General features: G+C 65.3%; 1 protein-coding gene across 1 annotated transcript in view; it reads right to left on the bottom strand.

Annotated features, from left to right (window-relative positions):
* GRB2 (growth factor receptor bound protein 2) overlaps positions 1 to 13,412 on the bottom strand; it is a 44,691-nt gene that overhangs the window by 3,256 nt on the left and 28,023 nt on the right. The window contains exon 3 of the mRNA XM_055133279.1: positions 1,688 to 1,785. Coding sequence (XP_054989254.1) covers positions 1,688 to 1,785 — 98 coding nt within the window. The remainder of the gene's footprint in view (positions 1 to 1,687; positions 1,786 to 13,412) is intronic.

Here is a 13,412-nt window from a genome sequence, read left to right on the forward strand (position 1 = left end):
CCCACGTCAGGAAGGAGCCAGGGACAACAGCCCACGAGGGGCAGCGATGACTGTCTGCTGCCGGCATGTGGTGGCAGGTGGCAGGGGAGGGAGGCGGGTCCCTGGGCTGTGCCCAGCTCTGCTGCCCCCAGGACAGGCCGGATGGGCGTGCGGGCAGGGCAGCGGGCAGGAGAAGCGCCGAGGGGGCCCAGCCCACGAGGTGAGGGTGTCCTGGGCCCGCCTGCCTCTCGCCCGCCCTCCCCAGAGCACTAGGAGGTGGGGGAGGGGAGTGCGCCCCCAGCACCTTCTAGCAGTTGGCCCGACGCGAGCCCTCACCCTGGGCCGCTGCGGGTCTGTCACGGCTGGTCCTGGGCTGACCCTGACCCTCCCCCTGCCCAACTCCCAACCCTAGCCCGCAGGCCACAGCCACATACGCAGCCCCGTTTCCCGTGACCCCCGGGTGAAGACTGTTTCAAGTTTCTAAGGGCTTGTCGGGGGGAGGGAGCCCGGGGAAGGGGGGGGCAGGGCATGGGGGCAGCTGAAGGATCCACCGGGCTCGCCAGAGGAAGGGGTTCCACCCCAGGCACCACAAAAGGTCCCTGAAGCCCTGCAAGGAGGGATCCCTGAGCACAGAGCCAGGAGTCATCCCTGAGCACTGCCAGTGTGACACACCACCCCCCAACCCCCAAAAATTATATGCAAAAGCAATGAGTGAATGATACCAGTTATAACCCCCCCTTTAAGGGTGGGGAGACTGGGCAGAAGAGAGGAAATCTGTACAGTTACAAGGGTGCAAGATGGTACAGGCACAAAACTACACAAATGAACAAGTTCAACTGGTTTGCAAATCATCTGCCGAAGGAGCCCCCGCGCCCTCGAAGGCTCCCCTCGACGGAAAGAGAAGGCTCCCGAGGGCTGCGCAGCCACAGCGCCTGCGTCCATCCGGGGCCCCGCCGGGTCGGCCTGGAGCACTGTCGCCAGGGCCGTGCCCCTGCAGAGCTAGGAGCAAGGACAGGAAGCGCTGCTGCACCGCTAACACTTAAGAACTCGTGTGGGGCACCCGGCAGCACGTGGCCGGCCCTGGACGGATGGACGCAGGGGTGAAGACCAGAGGCGGGGCGGAGACAGTGAGGGGGGTGGGGGGCGCTGGCCCCACATGGGTTCTATGATTGGCATCTCGTGGCCCCCCGAGCCCCACCGGGAGTGATTCCCACACCGTAGGCTGTGGCCCCCAAGCAACAAACAAAACGATGAACAGTCTGGGCCCAGAGGGAGGCAAAGCTACCCCCGGGAAGCACGTGTCCGTCCCCTCCAGGGCCCGGCTGCCCGGTTAGCCGGCCATCACCACGGGCCCGACAGGTCCTAAACGGGGAGTCCCACTCACTGGGGGGATGCTGTGACTCTGGGTGGCCCAGGGCCTCACGCAGGCAAGGCAGGGCACTGCCCCCGAGACCGTCACTATTTGAACCCAGAGCGCCACCGGCCCACAGCACGCGCCTGCTGTGAACCAGGCACCCCGAGCCAGGGGCTGCCTAGTAGCTGGGAAGACAGACGAAATGTCTGGTCTTTATTCCCAGTGACGAGATTTCTTTTTGGGGGAGGCGGCGCTGTCCACGCCCAGCAGGCCCCAGGGCCGGCCTCCCCCCCCCCCCACCGCACGCTCCGGCCCCCTGGCCGCGCCCTGGGGACGCCCGAGAGCCCGACTCACGGGTGTGGCTTCATCTCTATGTAGTTCTTGGGAATGAAGCCGTCTTTGCCGTTGAGCTCTGCCTTGTACCAGTTCTGATCACATTCTTCATTCAACACCTGCAAGCACAAGGGGGAGAAGAACCATCAGCCACCGCCCTCGCGTGCTCCCGGGCGCCCCCCGCCCTCGCTCCCTGTCTGACGCTCATCAGTAAAAGGCATCACTCAAGACGGTCAGTTCCACGGGCACGGGTCCCGGCACGATGTGGAACTGCGTGAGACCCTCAGTCTCCCGGAAGTGCCACTTGAGGTCAGCAGCACGAGGACCCGGCCGTGCCTGGACCCCCACCCCCCGCCGCCCACAGTGCCCAGCACGCCCTGCTACTCCGATCCCCCACGCTGCTCCCTGAGGAGGCTGAGCCCCGTCACCTACGAGCACGACAGAAGCACCAGCACCACCGTGGCTGCTGGTCCGCAAAAGGAGGCTCCCCAGGTCCCCGGTGCTCGCGGCTGACCTAGGCTCGACCCCTGGCACGGCCCTGAGTCCCCAGCCAGACGCAGCCCTGGCATGGGCGTGGGGACGAGGATGGAGGAGGAGAGACAGACGCTGGCCGCTGGCCCAGGGCATGGGAGACTCGTCCACGAGGCAGAGCGCACCTGCGCCCACTGGGCTGTGGGGACCCCGGAGCCACCTCGCTGGGGAGCTGGAACCCCCGGCTGGTGTCAGTTAGGGGTTCAGCGTGTGGCGAATCCCGCCCGAGGTATCCTACGGGGAGGGAGGCCGGAGGGCTCTGCGATGCGGGACCCCGGGACCCCAGCGGCCAGTGAGGAAACTTCCCCCCTCCTTCCCTTAGAATGAAACAAAGCGGGAGCGGCAGAGCACGTGCCCGGCAGGTGCGAGGTCGAGGCTGACCACGATACATAAAAATAAATGAATTTTTATCGAACAGGAAATCAACCTGGGGCCGGAGTGAGAGTGCGGCCGGGAACCCAGGGTTCGAGCCACAGCGTCCCGCGGGCATCGCCGGGCACATCTTCCTGAGCGCAGGGGCAGGCGGAACCTCTGAGCAGTGCCACGTGCGGCCCCAAAGCCGAGGAGCCGGTACCGGCCAGGGCCGCGTGTCCACCCAGAAGGCCCAGCGGGTGCCACAGAGCAGCTGCTGAGCCGCCTTCGGCTGTCTCAGACCCCCCCACGGACGGGTGTTAAGGGTCTCGCCCGCTGAGTGTCACTGGGAGGGGCCCCGGGCCCCCACCCGCCCCCTGCCGCCCCCGCCAGACTTCCCGGGAGAGAGACGGGGAGGACAAGGGCTGACCGCTGGTGGGGAGGGGAGCCTGCGGGACCCCCAGGCCGAGTCCCCGGCGGTCAAGAGATTTACTAAGCCGAGTGCGTGAGTGAGTGGAAGACGGGACAGAATCTGCAGAGCTGAAGGCAAGATCCGCTTCTGGGAGGAGCAGAGCAGAGGGCGGAGGGCAGAGGGCGGGGCCGGCTCTGTCCTCTGGTCCTGCTCAAACCTTAAGGCCGGTGAGAGAGCGCCCGCAGCCTGCCCGGGGAGGGGGAGACGGACACCGCAGGGGCCGGGCGTGCATGTGGATGAGTCTGCACCTACGGAGACTTCCCACCTCTCTGGTGGGAAGGGGAACCTGCGGGACGGAGGCAACGGGGGCCCGGCCGCGCCCTGGCGGAACAGGGTCAGAATGAGGAAGCCAGGCGCTCCCCACCCCCACGGCGAGCAGAGCACCAAGCCCAGGAGCAGCGGCACCTCCCTCTGCCCGCAGCCGCACGCTCCCCAGCCAGAGGCTCCAGGAGGCAGAGCCGGCGCCCAGAGATCAAGTCAGGACCTGCGGCAGGAGCAGGGGGGTCGGCCGCACCTGCCGCCCTCCTCCCCTCACACCTCCAAGGAAGTTAGAAATACTCTGGCCAGAGGGAGGGGCTGGCCGCACAGCCTGCCCTGGGTCTGACCAGCACTGCCAGAGGGGGTCCTTGGGCACCACCAGGTGTGGGGAAGAGAGACAGACAGACAGACAGACAGAAAGAGAACACCCAGGTCCGAGAGCTGCCACCAACCAGGCCCACCCCCAGCGAGCGGCCTGGGGCGGCCACGTGGCCTGCAGCCTGGCCCCCGTCTCTGAGGGGAGGCCGTGCCCCTCCCCCGGCAGGCGGGCTGTCCGCCAGGAGCGGTCAGTAGGAGTTGCCGAGGGGCTCCAACCCTTTCAGCTCACTTCCAGCCTCCAGGCGGTACTGCTTGGTGGGTGCGTGCAAGCGGGGGTCGTCCTTGATTCAGCCTCTTACAGGACAGAGACCAGCAAGCAGCCAGACAGAGAGCGAAGCGGAACCGGGCCCACACCGCGGCCCCACATGGTCCCCCCGAGCCTCCGGCACGGAGCCAGGGTCAGCCCAGAGCACCGCTGGCTGTGGCCCCCGAACAAATGAAAAACAAACCTAAATAGTAGCGAAAGTGATTTACAGAAACTCAACATCAACGGGGGATGTGGGTGAGCGGTGGGCCCCGCCCGTGGCCACAAGCAGAGCTGGAGAGGCCGGAGCGGCCCCACAGCCCGGGCGGCCTCCAGCCTCTCACACCACCAGTGTAACATTTCGCTGGGCCCCGAAAACCATTCTTGTTGCTTCTGGGTCACTCCCGGCTCTGTACTCCGGGGACCCAATGGGGTGGCAAGGATGGACCTGGGTCTGCGCCCACCTTTTGCCCTCTCTCTGGTGCCCAGTCTTGCCTGGTGGTGCTCAGGGGCCCGTACGGAATGCCGGGGCTGCGCAGGCGGGGGCAGGGCACGTGCCCTTCTGCCGTCCTGTCCTCAGCCACCTGCAGAGTGTTTCTATAACACGAGAAGCTGTGTAGCTCCCTCTCCCTGGAGTGTTTCCAGGCCCCCCGGGCCCGGGGAGGGTCGCACACCCTTGTCCTTACTCTCTCTGTTCCATTGGCCTCCCCAGAGGTGCGGAGGGTGCCAGGGGCCACCGCCAGTGACCTCCCAAGTGCTCGGCCGGCCAGAGCACTCTCAGCACCAGTGCTCAGCCCCTGCCCTGTCTAATGGAAGGATTCGATGGGCCTGGAGACAGCCGGGCGAGGGCTGTGGCGGGCACGGGACCACCGGGCTCCTTCCCAGACACCACAGTCCCCGGAGCAGTGGCCAGCCGGCATGACCCCGGCGGCTCTGGGCAGGGCCCGAGAAGCACCCGGTCCTCCAGCCTCGAAATCACCAACAACTGCCAGGAGGGGGCTGGAGCAATAAATAGCACAGCGGGGAGGGCGTTGGCCTTGCGTAAGGCCGACCCGGGTTTGATTCCCAGCATCCTATACATAAGCCCCCGAGCACCGCCAGGAGTAATTCCTGAGTGCATGAGCCAGTAGTCACCCCTGTGCGTTGCCTTGCCGGGTGTGACCCAAAAAAGAAAAAAAAGCAAAAAAAAAAAAAAGAATTGCCAGGAGGGGGGCGGGGCCCTGGGCCTTCTGAGCACTGGTTGTCCCCGCCCAAAAGAGAAGTTACTCAAGGAATGCAAAGGTTGCTGGTCGGTTCACTGGCCCCCTGGCCACTAGCATGCAACCATGACACATCACCCTTGAAACGCTGTCAAAGGAGCACAGAAGGCGGGAAGGGGCCGGGAGGGAGATCCCCTCGCCCCAGCTGTGCGTCCGGCCCCGGGATGACCCCGCTGTGCCCGGGCGGCACTGCCTTCTGTCACCCTCACCAGTTCCGGAGGGGCCCAGGGTCCCTGTCATCCTCAGAGGCGGGATCTGCCTGGTTCCGACCCGTGCAGAGCCCAGGTCGACCCAAACAGCTGTTCTGGGGAAAGCCCACCTCCCCCAGTCCTGGGGATCAATGGTGGGGCGTCAGCCGCACCCCGGCCCCCGCCGCTGGGGTCTCTGCAGAAGGGGCACAAAGGGGCACTGCTTGCACCGTTCCTAAACGAGCCCGCGGTTCCGGCCCGCGGCCAACCGCGGCCTCTGGATGCCGAGCCTGGAACAGAATCCTGTGTGGTTTGGTCTGAGCCACACTGGGCGGTGCTGGGCGGGTTGGGTGCTGACACGCAGGGCCAGCATCGGGGAGCTGCCCTGGAGACGGGGTGCCACGGGTGACGGTCACAGAGCCGTACAGGAGGCAGACGGCGCGACCATGCAGCGCCTACGGGAGGAAAGGGCCTCCGTCACGGCCACAAGGGGACAGCGCGAGGAAGGGGACGATGCAGCCTGTCCCGGCAGACGGGTCAGTCCGGAGACTCAGGGGTCCCAAAGGGCCGGCGGGGATCAGACCCAGGTCGGTGCTGTGCCGGGCAAGCGCCCTCCCCACTGCACGATGATCGCCCTGGACCCAGGCGGGCACGTCTTCAAGGTGAGGGGTGAGGACGGGCGTGACAGCGCAGTGCGGAGGGCACCTGTCCTCCACCCCCGGCACCCCCTCGAGGAGTCAGCCCTGAGCACTGCGCAGGGAAGAGAGAACCCAGGTTCAGGGGTCATGTCTGGGGTCGACTCTCAGGGAAGACAGCCCGGGAGCCAGCCCGGCCGATGGAGGCAGAAGCAAGGCCTCGTGGGCCAGTGCGGGCACGGAGCCCCGCCCGCAGCCCAGGGGGTACCGAGGGGGTGGGTCAAAGGGCCCAGCACCTCGGTCTCCCCCACCAGGAGGAGTGGGCCCGGGCCTCCCCCCCTGCAGAGACAGACCAACGCTGCCCGACTGCACGAGACGCGAGCCTCTCGTTCTGACAGACGTCCTCAGATGCGTTCCTGGCTCAGCTGTCGCCAAGAAAAGCTGCTCGCGGCATTTCAACAAAACAGGAAGGCGGTCCACACTTCTGAGCCGGCGCCCCACCCTGATCAGTCTGGGGTCAGAGGCGACACCCCAAAATAAACGCACCCCACCCGAGAGGCACCGCCAAGCGTCTCCCTTGCTCGGGGCTGCCTCCCTGCCGTGCACCCTGGGGTGGGGGGGGGGGCTGAGGGCTCAGGGCTGCACTGAGCTGCTCGCAGGACGTCAGGGAGAAATGGGGGGACGGGGGCGGGGCCACGGACACCAAGGAGGCCGGGGGCCCAGGAGGACATCTGGGTCAGTCCCTCCCCTGCGCAGGAAGCTTCGAGGGAAAGGACTGCATCAACAGAGCATCTGGTCCCAAATGTCTCGACACGGCCTCCAGCACGGGGAATGAGGAACAGGGCAAGGGGTGACAGGGAGGCGCCGGCCAGACGCTTGCTCCCGTGTGCTCCGAAGGGAAGCAACTGGCCCAGAACCTCCCCACTGGCCCCAGCCAGACCCCAGGCCAAGCCTCCTGGGCCAGGTCTCTGCGCCGTCCCGAGGCCTGGCGCCCACGCCCCACGGCCCTCACCCCAGTCCCAGGCACACGCTGGGCAGCGACGTGCCCAGTCTCCCCGTAGGGACCCCGAGCTGTGCCAGGGCCCAATCCTCTCGCGCCCCCCCCGCCCCGCGCTGAAGGGCGGGTCACTACTCCTGTGACCGGCGAGGCCCACGCTGGACAAGGGGACTGCCGGCTGCCACTGGTGAGCGGCTCGTGGGCACCAGGGGGCCTCCCCCCAAGGCCCCGTCTAGGTTCTACTTCCATACCCGTAGCCCAGCTCCGAGCAAGACCCCCAGAGGGCAGGGAGGAAGCGCAGCGGCCAGCGGCTGCCGAGACCGAGGTGGGGACACGGGCCTCAGGCTGCTCTGGCCTCAGGTTTGCTCAGTGTCAGTGGGAGAGGCCGGGGGCATCCTCGGGGGTCCACACGACTGTCCAAGGACGGCGCCAGGCCTGTGTGCAGCAGGGGACGATCAGGAGTCTCTGGGCTCCGAGAGGGACTGAGCCACCGCCAAGCCTTTCGCACGATAGGGCAGGACGTGGCTCGGCGGCTAAGCCCCTGCCGCCACGCGCGAAGCCCCAGGCTCCAGGTCAGGCTGCGAAAGGCAAGGGAAGAACCTCCGATGACAAAGTGCCACGGGCTCCGGGGCCCGCCACGCACAGGAAGAGGAAGCGGTGGGATGTGGGGTGAGCAGCCACCGCAGGCCGGTCTTCCCGGGGCGGAACCCGACAGCCAGAGAAAGCCCGTTACCCGAAGTTAAACGCTTTCAGTTCTTTTCTGGGTCACACCCGGCGGTGCTCGGGGGACCCTACAGGGTGCTGGGGCTCGAACCCAGGCCGCCGCCCTCCCCGCTGCGCTGTCGCTCTGCCCCCCCATTCCACGGTCCCTTCCTGAAGGCCAGAGGAGATATCGCGACCAAGGCAAAGGGACACGGCGGGCAGGCGGGCGGCCTCCACCTCCCGGCCCTGTCCTCGAGAGAAGGGACGTGCGGGGCGAAGCGGGGTGAAGCGGAGACGACTCCCCCGCGATGTCGGGGGGCTGGCGACAGATGCGGCAGCTGCTCAGGCTGAGCGCCACCCCGTCAAGCGTGGGGGCTCGGCCCGTGGTGATTAACTCGCCAGCTGCACAGCTCCTCAAGAGAGGCTCGGGGTGGGCCTGGGCGCGGGGGCCAGCGACAGACAGGCCCCGCCCGGCCCTGCCCCCCGCCTTTCTCTCTCTGTACCTACACACTGTTCTGCTCAGAAAATCAGCACTTGCCGTCCGCAGAAATGTCACAACCTGCGGAGAACCGGGGGGAGGCCGGGACTAAATAATAGGATGCACGCGTTCCAACAACGGCATGTCAGGCCCCGCTCCAGCCCCCAGGAACCACTTCCTGACTTGATGTGGCAGCGAAAGCTGGGAACTTGGGGCCCAGGACGGAGCCTGGTGGGAGAGCCCAGGCCCTGGATGCATGCGGAGCCGGTCTGCACCCCAGGAATCCCAAGCCCCAAACCAAGGGAGGGGCCCGGGTGCCGCCCTCCAGTTCTGAGTCAGCCAGAGCGGAAGGAAGGAGCAACGGGCGGGGGGCGGGGGGTGCCCTCCTGCAAGGGCGACTAAGCACCTGAGCAGCCAAGACCCGGCAGGGTCTGAGGGCCGAGCAGGACCCAGGGGAGCTGCTGCCTTTGGGGGGCACAAGCCGCTCTCCCTGGAGAGCAGCTTTGACCGCAGACGCCTCCACAGCTACCACTCGGCCCGTCCGGGCCCCGCAGGGCGGGACTTTCCCTTCGCTCTTCGCCTTGGTTTCAGGCTGGCCCAGCGCTGGTGCCCAGGGCTTTATCTATTCCCGGCCCAGCTCTCAGGAATCATGGCGGGGGTGGCCTGCGGGAACCCGGTGGGGTGCTGGCTATGAAACCCAGGGCGGCACGAGTGAGGCAAGCGCCCTGCCCGCTGTGCCCCAGCCCTCTCCCCGCCACCCGCCACCCCCTATAGACTTAGTATTCTCCCACAGTAGGATCACTGGGCCGTTCTCATTTTGAAGGGGGTGTTGGGGTCACACCCGTCAATGCCCAGGGCTGACTCCCGGTGGTGCTCTGGGGACCCTACGGGATGCCGGAGGTGGAACCCAGGTTGGCTGCTCGCAAGGCAAGTGCTCTATCCGCCGCACCATCGCTCTGGCCTCTAAGATTTTACTTAAAAAATAATAAAATTCACACTTCCTTTACAGACAGCCTTCTGCTTCTCCCAGAGTTCTAACAATAGCCTCCAACCCCGCCCACCGCGTGGGTGCAGGAAGATGGCTCCCGGGTTGGGGCCCCCAGTCCCACCGCGGCTCCACGTGGGCCCCCAGCACGGCAGGAGCCGCTCCAGGCCCAAACCACGCCCCTTTCTTATGCATGAAACACGCCACGCTGCAGTGTCCCATTACCGGGCCTTACTGTATCTACCTTAGTCACTGCAGCCCTGGAAGGGTGGCTGCAGCGTCCCATTACCGGGCCTTACTGTATCTACCTTCAGTCACTGCAGCCCTGGAAGGGTGGCGAGTCTGGAACCCCGGTTCCCGGGCTCTGGGAAACACCTCGACCCCGCCGAGGGCTGGGTGAGGCACACGGGGGCAACTCACTCGGGGGGCAGCGGTCAAGCAGCACGGCCACCCCGAGCGGGAAGGCGCCCCACCTGCGCGGTGCACAGCGCTTACCGGAGCACAACCTGCTTCTCCTCTTTCTTCTTGGTTTTTTTTTTTTTTTTGGCTTTTTGGGGTGACACCCGGTGATGCACAGGGGTTACTCCTGGGTCTACACTCAGGAATTACTTCTGGCGGTGCTCGGGGGACCATATGGGATGCCAGGGATTGAACCTGGGTCGGCCGCACGCAAGGCAAACGCCCTCCCCACTGTGCTATGGCTCCGGCCCCTTTCCTTTCTTCTCCGATATGCCAAATCCCCGTCCTCTGGTCGTTCTGAAATTCACCACCCTGTATCTGTATAGGCCTGAGGCTCAAAGGCCAGGCCAGGGTCCCCGGCCACCCGCGGGGCTGTCTCCTGCTCTGCTTCTCTCCCGGCCCAGGACGCCCAGGACACCGACCGGAATCCAGACAGCGGCCCTCTCGCGTCCTCGCCCTCCCCTCCGCCCCTGCCAGCCCCCAGACAGCCCAACCCCACGGAGGCCCTGTTCCTTCCCACCTGCCAGGAGCCGCAACCGTCCTCGTTCTTTCTGGCCTCTACTGGGCCTTTCTCGTCAGGAAACAAAGCGCAGCTGTGTCTCCATCCTGGGCCTGGGAGAGGACAGTCCTCACCTGGCCCTACCAGACTACCGGTTCCACCCAGAGCCCACCACAGTGCTCCTATGCTGGTTCCAATTTCTTGGCTTCTGCTCCTCCCCCCCCCGCCCCAAACGTTCAGTGATGAAAACTTCAGCAAACACCACATCAGTACCCCTCGCACTGAAATAATTTGATTAATATGTTTATTAATAACATATTAACATGTACTTACTCATACCTGTCCATCTTCAGCCTTCCACTAATCGGCTCTGCTGCTTTCTTGTGTGGGGGGTCACACTGGCCAGTACTGGGGGCTCTACGTGGTACCAAGGGCTGGTCACTGCAAGGCGAGAGCCTCACTCCCGTGCCATCTCTTCGGTGACATCAGTATACCTCCTCCTAAGCATTTTCTCATGCACTGTTCATCATAAACATGGCATGCAAAGTTTCCTCTGGGTGTGAAATTCACACAACCCGGCTGGCCACCCCCTAGCCACGTCCGTCACGTCCCTTTTCGGGGTGGGGCCGTCCCAAGCACACTGCCTGCACCCACCACAGGCCAGCTGCTGCATTATCTGATGTGCGGACTCATTTCCTTCCCTGACACATTCTTCTTTGCTTTTCTTATTTTTTTGCTTTTCGGGCCACACCCGGCAATGCCCAGGAATCACTCCTGGCGGTGCTCAGGGACCCTAAGGGATGCCGGGGAGGGACCCGGGAGGCCGCAGCCCTCCCCGCTGTGCCATCGCGCCCCACCAGCACTTTACCTCCCAGGAGCCACTCCTCAGGAGTCCCTCCCCCCTGCTGGCCACTCTCGGGGCTTCCCTGGCTGGCTGCTTTGATCTCCATGGCTTCTGTTCTCACAGCTCTTCTGGAGCCAGGGACAGAGCCCAGCCCGGGCGGAGGCCCTGGGCGCTGCGAGCCACGCTCATCCCCGCGCCCTCCCGGCAGGAGCCCCGCACTCGGCGTCCTCGGCTGCCCGCTGGGCTCTGGCCCACCCCACTTCATACGGCCTCTCGAGCCCGCGCAGATGGGCTTCCACCTCCTGAGCGAGGCTCTCCAGCCTGCACAGCGGAGCGACATCGCTCAAGTGTGAACTGGGTGCCCGAGCAGGTGATCAGCGGGCAGGGCCGGTCCCTGGCACCACATGGTGCCCTGGGCACAGCCAGGAAAGGTGCCAGAGCAAGAGGGCCAGGGTGTCCCCGAGTACCAGCGGCACAAAACTCAGGGTCAGGAATAGAAAAGGCGGGTGGGCGCCCGCCTTGCACACAGTGAGGGAATTCAACCCCCAGCACCCCGGAGTGGCCCCCAAGAGCAACACCAGCGGGGAGCCCTGAGCATCGCCACGTGTGACCTTCTCAGGAAAAAGAAACAAAAATGCAAGAACCAGAAAAAGTTTCTAAGTTTATAAACGAAGTGCGAATCGGACTGTGTCAGCAAGCCGTGTGAGCATGCAGGGTAACCCTGGGACCGGGAATGGGAACGAGGCGTGGGCCGGAGCTGACGGCAACACACCAGCCCTGGTCACTCGGGGGGCCACTGCACACGGCCAACCTGGGTTCGATGCCGGGCACCCTATAGGGTCCCTGAGCACCAGCAGGAGAGATCCCTGAGAGCAGAGCCAGGATAGTGCCCGAGCACTGCCTGCGTGCCCCCCGCCAGGAGCAGGGCGCCGTCCGGAGTGCCCGGAGCCAGGACGCTCCTGGGGCAGCTTGCTGTGGAGACACCTGAGCCGGGCACAGTGACTCGGTGGCTCTGCCTGAGACCCACCCCACGAGGGGAGCCGGTGGCCAAGGGCGGGCCCCTCCTGGCAGGCGACAGGCACACGTAGCCTGGGCCTTTGGGAGACAATCAGCAGAAGTGGCGGCCCTAGGACAGTGTCTGGGGGACAGGGAGAGGCTGCAGGGCGGCTCTGCAGCAGGAGTGACCACTGAGCACCGCGCTAGGCACCCCCGAGCACCACCAGGGTGCCCCCCAGAAACCAGGCTAACGGAGTCCAATCTCAGCATAGCGTCACCGCCCTGAGGACAGAGGACTGTCCGTCCACTGGGGTTCTGTCTGACTCTGTGACACCCAGTTCCCACGCACGCAGGGCCCGCTGCCCGGAGCCTGCGCCGTGGCTGCTCCTGGTGTCCCTCGCGCAGCCCTCACTGACCGCAGGCGGGAATGAGGAACCATCGCCCGCGAGAGAATGCTGCTGGGCTTGACCGCAGCCTGGTGGGACCGAGGGTGGGCGGGGCGGGCGGGCTGTGCGTGCCTCACCCCTGCAGAGTCCAGCTTCCACTCGGGCCGCGCACCCGCCGGACGCCACAGGACGGAAGCGATGGTGAAATGTTTCAGATCCTTAGATCAAAACGTCTGATGCACGGAACCCCTCACCGCTTAGGTTCAAAGGCCATTCGAAACGCCGGCTCGGCTCACCCCTCCTTCCCGGCGGGCCCTGGAAGGTGGGAGCCCAGGTCCCGAGCCCCCGCCCGCTGCCCCCAAGTGAGTCTGCGCAGGCTGGACATGAGCCCCTTGGCCCAGCAGGTCGAGAGAACCTGGGTGCCCTCCTCTCTGTCCAGAGCGTCCTCGACAGACGGGCCAGAGGCAAGGCGCCTGCCTGGCACGTGGCTGAGCCAGCGGTGAGCCCTGAGCACTGCTGGGGGGCCCCCACTAGCCCCCCCACCCCCACGACAAACTCAGCAGTCACCTCCCTTTCTTAGGGGACTCAAGACAAAGTGAGACCCCAGCCCAGCCCTCTCCCCTCACCCGGTGCTGTCGCCCCTGGGATCCCCCCAGCACCCACCCCACCGTGGGGGCTAGAACCCCCACTGTGGAACGCAGGAGCCGAATCTATTAATCCCCCCTCCAGGGCACTCAGTCAGTGTTTGACAGTCTGGTTCCTCTCGCAAAGAAAATTCTTTGTTGGAGAAACAGTATGCCACAGAAATATTGGAGCTCTTCTCTCATAAAGGAAACGATAAACTGGCTCCCAATGCAAATGAGACGCTATGATTATTACATAATGCGTTCGGGCCCGACTCTCATTACCAACAAGCGAGTGTTCCGAGAGCCTGGCTCTCCGGCGTGGCTCCCGCAGGCTGCGCCCGCCGCCCACCCACACACCTCTCCCAGGTGAGTCTGGGCCGGGCCCTTTCCGTGAGCTGCGGGGTGTTCGCTTTCCCTTCTGGGCACCACCCGGGGCCATTCTGAGACTAGGAGCCGGT

The sequence above is a fragment of the Sorex araneus genome, chromosome 3, assembly GCF_027595985.1.
Source record: "Sorex araneus isolate mSorAra2 chromosome 3, mSorAra2.pri, whole genome shotgun sequence".
Classification (NCBI taxonomy): Eukaryota; Metazoa; Chordata; class Mammalia; order Eulipotyphla; family Soricidae; genus Sorex; species Sorex araneus.